This window comes from Amborella trichopoda, chromosome 1 (assembly GCF_054954075.1).
Source record: "Amborella trichopoda isolate Santa Cruz 75 chromosome 1, AtrichopodaSantaCruz75HAP2 v2.0, whole genome shotgun sequence".
Classification (NCBI taxonomy): domain Eukaryota; kingdom Viridiplantae; phylum Streptophyta; class Magnoliopsida; order Amborellales; family Amborellaceae; genus Amborella; species Amborella trichopoda.
Window position 1 is genome coordinate 37,623,853 of NC_142336.1, and position 10,975 is coordinate 37,634,827.

Sequence of the window (10,975 nt, forward strand, 5' to 3'; positions counted from 1 at the left end):
GATAGCAAGCCTTCTTGATAAAGACGAGATAAGGACCTGCTGAAAACTTCAACCACTATCGTGAAGACGAAGGGAGCGAGGGCATCCCCTTGGCGCAATCCCCTGAACGACGGGAAGTAGCCTCTAGGGGAACCATTTATGATAACAGAAAAGTATGGATTTGAGTAACACCCTTTCATCGTAACACCCATTCATCCATGTTCTCATGGTGTGACCGAAACCCATTCTAGCCAGAATTTGGTCGAGTAAGGTCCAATCAACATGGTCATAGGCTTTCTCCCAGTCTATCTTGAAGATCAGACCAAGCTTTTTAATGACATGTCTGGAGTGTATGCATTCATGTGCTACGAGAGCGCCATCAAGGATTTGCCTGTCTCTAATGAAGGTAGTTTGAGAAGGCGAAATGATCAAAGGGAGTACCTGTTGGAGCCTAGTTGCCAACACCTTGGAAAGAATTTTATAAGAAGAGTTGATGAGGCTAATAGATCGGAAGTGTTTAAGTTCCTCAGCGCCTTCCACTTTGGGTACAAGGGCAACAAAGGTTGCATTTATAGCTTTGTGTACAATGCCCTTAGTGTGGAACTCCTCAAAGAAAAAGATGAAATCAGGACGGAAAGAGTCCCAAAAAATCTTGAAAGGCGCAATGGAGAATCCTTTAGAGCATGGGGCCTTGTCTTTTGTAAGATTTTTTATGGCCCTAATAATTTCTTCCTCCAAGAAAGGTCTCTCACGCCATGTTCTCCACAGATCCGCGATAGTGAGGAAATCAAGAGAAGTCATCTTGGGCCTATGTGCCGAAGGAGCGGTATAGAGGGTCTGGAAATAATCCAAAATGGTTGTCTCTATTTCCCCCGGATGAGTAAGATAGATGTCCTTTTTGAGGATGGAGATGGTGCTATCGCTTCTTCGACAATTAGCTATCCGATGAAAGTATCCCATGTTCAGATCCCCTGCTTTCAACCATTGCACACAGGATCTCTGGAACCAATAGAGTTCTTCTTTCTTAAGGTTTGCGAAATATTCCATTTGCGCAGAGGATCTAAGGCTAGCTTCTTGGTCTGTTAGAGGTCTGGTTTCCTCTAAACAGTCTAGAGAATGGATAACCTGAAGAAGGGATATTTTATTCTAGGAATAATTCCCAAGTAAAGAAGAGCTCCAGTTTTTCAAGGCTATTTTGAGGAGTTGAATTTTAGTTTGTAGCCTGTACCCTGCCCTTCCCATGCAAGTGTGGGCACTAAGTTACACCAAAGGGGAATCAATGTTAGGAGTGATTCCTCTTGAAACCAAGCCAGTTCGAATCTGATCTGCTTGGGGCCTCTGTGTACTGCTACGATATCTAGGAGAATAGGGCAGTGATCAGATATAGTTTTGGGAAGAGAGAGGGCATGAGAACCAAGGAAAGCCTGCTCCCATTCGATTGGGACTAGGAATCTATCGAGCTTGGAGCAGATGGGTTGAACAGAGTGGCTAGATCAAGTGTATCGACTCCCCTGGAGAGGAATGCCTATAAGCTCATTACAGGATATGAAGTCTGAGAAGGCATTCATACCCCTGGAGTGGGTTTGGGCAGTGTTTCTTTCATGTGAGCATCTTATAATGTTAAAATCCCCCCCCCCCCCAAACACCAACAAGGGTGATGTAATGTAGCGATATGGCCCAGTTCCGCCCATAATTGAGGTCTATTTGCTTCTGAATTAAGGCCATAGACAGCTGTGAATCTCCAGAGAAATCCATCTGAGATGCAGGAGAGAAGGATTGTAACTGAGAAATCTCCGACATGGCAGGAGACCAGAGTGTTATCTGAAGGATCCCAGATAACCCACCCCTGCCGCCCCAAGTGCAGGCCGGGAGACCCATTGGCAAGGTTTGCGTCCCCAAACCTGCTGAATAAGGGGGAGGGTAGGCTCAGGAAGTTTCGTTTCTGGAATAGCCAGAATGGTTGGTGAGAACTTTACAGTCATATCCTTGACTGCAATTCTTTTGCGAGGCTGGCCCAAGCCTCTGATATTCCACGACAAGAGCTTCATGGGTCCAAATGGAATACCTAGGTAGCTCCCTGTGAAGAGATCAATCTGGCTGACCTTCTCAGGAGCGAAGTAGGGTGATCCCACTGAATTGGTGAATTAAAACCATCAGATGAGAGAGAGGAAAAGAGGTTCAAGAGTTTCCTCTGTCCATTTGACCTCACCTTCATGCGACTCTGAGCATCAGCTTGTAAGAACAGGTGAGTAGGTCCCTCTGGTCCATCGTGTTCCAAGCCCATAACTTTGTAGATTTCCTTCATCTATTCCAGGTCACTGTCTTGTTCTTCCCTGTTATATCCATCCGCTCTTTCTTATTAGACAAATTACATAACCATTTGAGCTCAACAAATACAATAAAACAAAAGTCAAAGTAAGTGCACAAGATTAAGATTGGCACAGGAAGCTGAAAGATAAAATTCTCAAGGTGTCGGGATAACCCACAGACTTAATTACACCCTCATTACAACTCTCTCTGAGAGCACAAGATAGTAAGTCGTAAATTCAATTAGAGGGTAGCGTGCATAAAATATAATCAATACCACAATAAGACGCAAAGCGCTCTATGAGATAAACTCAAAGGGAAGGCCTATTTGCGAACCACGTGAGGAACATAGGAAGTGAGAACAACGTGGGAGAGAGAGTGAAAACCTAGGCTTATGCGCAACGAAATATAGGTATATGTGCGACACTCAACATAGTATCATAGTATGATAATGGCTCCAAAAGGATACTATAATGAAGTGATAAGGGACTCAAATGCTCACTGTTATGGCCAAGATACTCAGAAAATCCAGCAACAAAATATTCACAAGATGATGAAAACAAAGTGCTCGAAACTACTCCAAGACACTAAGCACGCAACACCATAAACCCTAGCTTTGAAAGCATGAAGGAAAACTCAAGAAATAGACCAAAAGGGAGACTAGACCTTACTGTTTTGCTGAGTTTACAGAGGTTTGGCAGCCAAAATGATGGAGAAATGGCGCCAAGAGGATGGAAGAAGAAGCCTTCATGTGTTACATAGGATGGCATTCATACAATAAATACACTATTCACTCTCTTTAGTACACTATTCACCAAAGAAAAAAAGGTGGCAAGCAATGGGTGGTGTGTGTCATTCTTAGAGCTCACTAAACTCTCTTGAAAATGTTCAAGTTAATGAGAGAAGTTAGGGTGCGGGTTTAAAACTAGATTGAATCTGAGCCTTTAAATGAATTATCCAAGGGTCAAGAGAGGCTTTGATGCTAGCCTTGTTCATCACCATCCATAGCTATCATAGGATGCGTGAGATTAATTCACCTTTATCACCAACATTTCCAAAATTCCCTCCAAATTTCCCATGTGCTCTTTTTGCTATTGAAATCCTAAATTTTTTTAATGTTTTTTTATCACCATTCATTTTCTAAGACTTTGATCTTGATCACACATCTGAAACTCTCCATGAATGGGGTGTGCCACTCCATTCACTCTCTATTTCTCTTTTGAAAATTTGAAATCCATAAAGTTAAATCATCTCTCTCGCACTAGGACCACCTCTCACACTTGGTTGTCATAAGTTGTCTCCTTTTACACGTGATGACATAAACCTTACACTTGGCCAAACAGAAAATCAACACACATAGAAACACCTTTTTGTCCACAAAAACTATTGGTTGGAATTTCTAAAACATAAATAATATTTAGAAAATCAATTTTCCTCAGTCATACATGTGACCACACTCACAAATGTGACAAAACCCTGATGGCACCATTAGACATAACCACAATAAGTGGACAATCCAAACAAGGGCCCACATCCCACTGGGACTATCCACGTCACATCCATGTGGGACTGACATGGCCTGCATGTGGCATGGTGACACACATCGGCCATCTGTGTGCCACTCTAAGTGGAATTTTGTGCCAACAATCTTCCAAAGCCATTTTTACTCAAAATAAAAAGTCCCAAAAAGTCTCAAAAATTACCATAAATCACTTTTAATTATTCTCCATCAAAATAACTGGATTTTGCATCTAGGAAAATTCTAATAGGGAAATTAGGATCCTTTATGAGGTAGTATTGGGTTATATTGTACTCTACTGGGCTAGCTTCAGAACCCTAGGCCATTTTATCAAGTTAACTCAACAAACCCATGTCCCTCAGTCTAAAGCAGGGGCACATGCTTGGTCTATCAAAGTTAACCCAATAGGTGGCCTAGTTTCTGGATGCTCAATGGATTACAAATGCACCCCTAAGGACATGCACTCTTGTGAATGCTGGGGTCCTCTCTCTTGCACATGTGCATAGCTCTGATTAAGTGGATCAACTTTATCAGAGAAGCTTTCCACTTGCGACTGTCCTATGCACATGTTGTGAGACGCTCGATGCCAAGGACATAGGCTCATGTCCTCTCTAAGCCTAGTCTTCTCACACAGGACTTCTCACACATTTGCTCTATCAAATTGGATTCTCTGACCCCTATCTCTTATGCCCTAGCTCATAGATTCATGAGGCGATTTCATTCGGACTTGACTAGAGGAAACCCTCAAAACTCTCAATTTTGAATAAGGCCATCTAGACTTGCCTCATGACTAGGGGTATTTCGACTTTCCGAATCCTAACGCATTGAAGTTCGGTAAATGCAATGTTCCAATTCACTCCCACTGTTACCAAGAACTATTATAGAACAGCGAAGTCAGGGCCTTGAAAGGCCATAATTCCAACAAATGTTGAGATCGAGAACCAACAAATGTTGAGATCGAGAACGAAAGTGGGATTAGGATTAGGAGCGAGGAATCACTGTCCGTGCAGAGAATATGTTAAGGATCTCAATCCCCACATCTTAAGGATCGAGATCCCAACCTATTGGGAATCTTGAATCCAACCTTTTGTGATCTTGATCCCAACCTTCTATGACCTTGCTCCCAACCTTAAAGATAATTTATTGTCTAGGACTATATAGACTCTTTAAAATAAGGATCTCTCTATGTATGGCCAACAAGCCATGCAACTATATTAATAGTTGATGTTGCTAGCCAGCTATAAATAAAGAAAATTATTAATTTGGTTGTTATCTTGATCTCTAAGGTTGGGATTAAAATCCCTAACAGTAGGAATCATATCCTTAATAGTGGGGATCGAAATCCCAAAATTTAAAAATCGAGATCCCTTGAAGTTCCCTTTCCCAGAGCGCCAAAGCAAGATTCTAGAGTGGAATCGCCATCCATGTAGGGATTTCCCAACAACTATGTTCCAAACCACCTAATGAGTCAATCCCTTCTTAGGAACCAATGTTCTTCCTCTTAAGAACATATTTACCTCCATTGAAACATTGCTATAGGTGACGAGAATTGTTTTTCTTATTCGATAGAATAAGATATTTTAGTTCTAGATAAAGGATAACTTTATGGCCAATCCCTTTTTTTTGTTGATGGATGGGAAGCCCAATATCCTCCATTTCACAAAAGGAATATTGGGTAGTCTGCCAACCCTGACTCCCATAGTTAATGAAAATGCAACAGCTCCCTAGTTAATGAAAATGCAACAGCTCCCTAAGAATATAGACAAGAAACTTGGAGAACATTTTGAACAAACAACTAGAGAGGATGATAGGCTGAAACCATTGATATCTTTGCACCTATGTTTTGAATAAGGGAGATAAATGTGCAATTCATAGTAATATTAATTCCTTCGTGATCAAAGAATTCTAAAACATTATCCTAAGGTCACTTTTGGTGAGAACCATTGATTCAAAAAGCGGTCCATCTAGTGGATAGGCGGGCTAGGGGGGCCTAGGCGGACCAACTAGGCAGTCTATCCTTGGGCACCTGCATAGTACCCCGTCTAGGCGAGCGCCGCGGGGACTGCGCCCGTCTAGATGCAAATATACCCAAGCTATCTAGGTGGGGTATTTTTGGTATCCTCTTATGTTCAGGTTATAAAAAATAGGATATGCATTTTTTATACAAAATCTAGACCTAAAATAGGATTAGAGGACACATCTTGCCCCCTTTTTAACCTAGCCATCTAGGCATCCTCCTGGGCGCTGGGAGGTCCCCCCCCTCGGCAGCCTAGGCACCACCCAATCTTTTTTGGAACACTGGTGAGGACCCGAGAGCACTAAAGGAAGGAAAGAGAAAAAAGGATGCCCTTAATTGTCTTTAAAATATTGTTGGACCCAGGTTGCAAGGATGAAGAGTAGCCATTTGAACATAAACCCAAAAAGCGAGGGCACAACATAAGAGTTGAACACAACCTAAAAATAGTAATAACAACAATCATCCCAACATCTTTCTCCACATGCAGAACGCCATCAACCCTGATGTTGATAATAGTGTTCTCGCATCCTCTTCCATTGGCAATGCTATGGAAAAATCTAATAGTGGATAATAGTAGATCAAAAGCTCACGGGTACGTCAAGACATCTAAAATAATAGTGAATAGTAAAATACATCATAAAACATGCAATACACATGATGCAAACAATGTCATGAAACTTCCTTAATTGCATTTGTTTGGATAGATAATTGCAAGCTGAAAAAAGACACAAATGGCAATACACACAGCAATCATCCATTCAAAGGTTAAGGGGAAACGCAAATTACACAATCAATAAAGTTTAGCAACATAAGCATATATTTTATGAATAAATAATGAGACACAATTCATCAGTCAACTTATATATCACTACTGTGAAAAGTTACAACAAAATGCTAAGTATAAGAACATGAATAAAAATGGGAAAAAGATGTGCGCCTTCCTCTCTATAATTGTAATCCCAAATAAACCTTCAGGTCCATGACAAGCCCATGGACTCCCTCCAAGTTAACTTTAACTACCTCCCACTTTTTCCCTTGTCCAAATTACAATATTTGTCCTTTCCTTTTTTCTAGTGACCTTATCATCTAAATGAAATTTGGAATGAAGTGTTCAAACCACTTGTGAGGTACACAAATGTGTGTGTGTGTGTGAGAGAGAGAGAGAGAGAGATAGGGCTTCAAGGGAGGGAGAGCAAGGGAGGAAGGGGTCCATAGGAGATGAAGAGAGAGAAAGAGAGAGCTTTTTTAGGGTTTGAAAAGAATTGAGGGGATTAAACATCCTTATTGATGCACAAAAAAATAAACCAAAAAAAATGAAAGATAAAAATGAGGCTTGGAGATTATACCCTCTCTCTGGATCAAGGGAGTCCATCCCAAAGATCCTTTCATAAGACTAAAACATTTTCTTTATGCTCCATTCACCATCTCTATAAGAAGGGACTCTTCCCTTTAAATACAAACTTAAAAAGAAATAAATAAAAATAAAAATAAAAAAATCCAATAAAACTCACTCTCTCCCACATTTTTCTCTCCCTCTCATGTAAAATCTCCCTCTCTCAATCTCATGTGAACCCCCTTAAAAATCTCTCTCTATATCAATTAAATAAATGTGGGAGATTTCTTTTACCCCCCCCCCCCCCCCCCCCCCCAATATCTTACTTATAACCACCCATATTTATCTTCCTATCTTAAAATAGAGTAAACTTTCTAAGTTTACCCTTAAAATATCTACAAGTCAAAAATATAAAAATCTAAAAGTAGTAAAATAAAAGTTAAAAAACCCACTACACATCACTTTTCCTCCCAAATTGGAGGGGTTCCATGGACTAGGAGTTTATTTGGGAATATAATTACAAGAAGGGCTGTATATGTGTTTTATTCCCAATAAAAACCTTTACAAATGAATGTTTCAGAAACCAAAATAGGTGCCTAAAATATCACGGGCAAGGGTCATTGGGGCAGGTTTTGACCAATATTACGGGAAAGAGTTTTCTTTTTATGAGACAAACAATAAAACACAATATTGATTTCTCCAATTTTCATTATAGTGTGCAAAGGCCGGTCCATAACATCAGCTAGAGGTAACTCATCGCATATAAAAATAACTCTCTCAAGCGATGTGGATGATCTAGTTAACTTCTTAATCTATTTATTATAGTTCAATCAAATAGAATACGGCTATAATAAGCAAACATATAGGTCATACTTGTGCTGTGTGAAATTAAAAAACCATGAGACACTAGGCATAGAGAGAGAGAGAGAGAGATTGTTTGTTGTAGCAAAAGAAGCATTGCAATTTCATGAGAAAACTATGTGTAATTATTCAAAATACAAGCTCATGTACATAACAGAAATTCACATAAAATTGAACCAATAATGAGAAAAGGCATGAAATCTCAAAAAAAGTGTTAAGGGACTCAGTTGAGTCAATTCCGACTCGGCCAAGTTACTTGCACAAGCCACTTGCCAAGCCAAGTACTCATCAAGGTTATCAAATGCAAGATGCGAACTTGATGCGGTCAAGGACCAATGCGGGATGTGGCTCAAGATGTGCACATCACATGCAATGCAATCAATAAATATTAAAAAAAATAAAAAATAGAAAAACACTAAATTTTGATTTATCTAATAGGATAATTTAGTACTTTTCTCTAATGTAATAGACTTTTAGTCGCCTAACAGCCTGATAAAGAGTGACTTGTCTTATATGTAATATAAAGTAATCCATTTCATCCCAATAGCAATGACGATTAACAATTTAACATAACATCCAGAGACCTAAAAATACTCCACAATCAAAAGTTCACACCTACAACCTCACAACCACAACCTAAACATAACTTCCAAACTCCAAAGACCAAAATTTTAATAAGATATAAAATATAAAAGAAAATAAATACACCCAAGCTCAATGAGTCAATGTGCCAATTCTCAACTCTCAAGTCTTAATCAGATAAGTATCAGCTTCCAAATAACTATCAACTCTCAAGTCCCAACTCCCAAATTGAAAGAAATTTTGATATCTAAGATTTAGTCTCATAGGCCTTGAATCTTTCGAATCCTGGCTAAATTTTGACCATAAAACCTTCAAAATGAATCCTAAAACAATATCAAACAATCCACCAAAGATTCAAGAACAAACCTCAATCGTTTTCAAAAATTTTGAAAACATTAAAAAAATTTGTTTGTTTTTTATTTTAATCCCCTTGGAAGTATGGTTTTAAGGGTTTTATAACAACAAACCCCAACCCTCCTGGAAAACAAATATCATTTTCCCCTTTTCATCAATAAAAGTTACAATTTTGCCTTTGCATTGTGCATTGTGAGCAAACTTGTGGCCCACAAGTAGTGCCACATATGCAGGCACATCGCCCTAATGGGATGAGGCCACATCAACTGCATATGCAACCACATTGCAAAATCCCACATATGCAGTTAGGGGCAATGTGCCCAAAGTTGCATAACACGTTATGCAGCTGGATTTGATAGCAATGGTACTCGGGTAAAACTCGGGGTACTTAACAAAATTCATAAAGATTATATTAAAATATGAAATTTTTATAAATATTTTATATGTAGTTTGGATGTTTATGATGATGATTTGTGAGTTTTTCTTGTATTGTGCCTTATTTTTATATTTTCTTCTTTTTTGGATTTTTATAAAATGTCTCCAATGGTAAATCAAATACTCTAAATTCATGTTTTAAATTTTTTCCAAATTATTTGGACTTTCTATGTTGTTTTATTTTGAATATTATTATTTTCATTTTATTTTAATAGTTCTTTTGTATTTTTAGGGCTTTTTTAGCCATGTACACTACTCAAGCGAGGGGCAAGTGGGCTCGGGCCAGGGCTGATTCCCTTGCCCAAGCCAAGTTCCTAAACATAGTTCAAAACCAAACTATTAAGTGTTAAAATCGTAATTACATGCAAAGGCATACAATTTCCACGTACCATTTTGGAAATTAAATGATCATCAAGTATAGAACAATCTTGGTATAGAACAACCAGAATACCTAAGCAGTAAGTTCTTCGGTCATAGCCTTGAGGCACATTTTTCTCATCCACAAGGGCGCATTCAATTCCAGCACATACCAGAGATAATCCTTCCAACTGCATTTTCTTCTGAAAAAGTTAACGAACACCCGATTGATGCTTTCTGTCTGAGAGAATCTATGAGTCAACCTAAGATTGCTTCAAAGGGTATTTCATCTGCAACACAAGAGTTTTCATACTGAAACAAAACAAAAACAAACAACCAAAACCAATTCGTTGTTACACTTCCTTTGAAATGAATTAGATGAAAGTTTCTTATGAGGGGAAAAGGGGCCTCAAAGACTCAGTTTTGCTAGTACTATGTTCTAATGGACGACAAAGACTAATGCTTTAAGATAACTTCACAAACTAGGGTTTTGATTGAACAAAAACCATGGGTACTCTTAAAGACCTAAAGAAACACTAAAATAAGCAAAATACAGTATGGATCAGGATATCTGCTACAATAGAAAGAAAGAAAGAGGCGAAAAGAAACCACAGAAACTTGTACCTGATAAATAACAGAGCGTCAGCTGGATGTAAACTGAAAAGTGAGGTGAGGTAGCCTGGAAATGGGCTAGCAGGAGGTTGTGGAGATTAGGGTTTGGGCAGGCGGCGAGGAGGTAGATCACAGAAGCAAGCTTTGTTGGGAAATCCTGAAATGCAAAGTGAAGCAAAGGCGCGCCAAAGAGGAAAAGATCAGAGTTTTCCCGCGCGTTGGTGTTCGCGTGAAATGTGTATAACAAGTATCTGAAATCCAAACTAGTCCATATAATTTTCCCGAAATTGATGGGAATCAATAATTATTTTGCCCCAATATAACCCCATATTATCACAATAATTCATGAATTAATGGAAAAGTACACAATGATACCATTTACCATTGATACAAAATAATCACAATCAATATTGATCATTACATGTGAAATTAGTCAGCATCATTTATTTCATTGACCAAGCTCAAAGTTTAAAATAAATTTTCTCAAACTTTCTGACACACTCAAGCTATTAGATTTCATATCTATTAGTATTTGTGACTTCTTTGTACTAAATGTAAATAGTTTCATTCATCTGCCCACGGTTGTAAGCCATCCAAGAAGTAAAATAACTTGTCCTCC

At 38.8% G+C, this 10,975-nt stretch overlaps 1 protein-coding gene across 20 annotated transcripts in view; it reads right to left on the minus strand.

The window, feature by feature from the left end:
- Nucleotides 1-10,598, minus strand: part of ATIM (timeless family protein) — a 73,409-nt gene extending 62,811 nt beyond the window's left edge. For 12 of the 20 annotated variants that reach the window (XR_016053566.1, XR_016053563.1, XR_016053583.1 and 9 more), the window contains exons 1-2: nt 10,369-10,598; nt 9,839-10,056 (exon numbers count right to left, since the gene is read on the minus strand). Coding sequence is in view for 6 of the 20 variants with exons in the window: in XM_088864028.1 (XP_088720154.1) it covers nt 9,839-9,941 (103 nt within the window). In the remaining 14 variants the exon portion in view is untranslated. Of the gene's footprint in view, nt 1-9,776; nt 10,057-10,368 lie in introns of all 20 variants that reach the window. The other 8 variants (XM_088864047.1, XM_088864032.1, XM_088864058.1 and 5 more) reach the window with 6 other exon arrangements.
- Nucleotides 10,599-10,975: the final 377 nt, after the last annotated feature.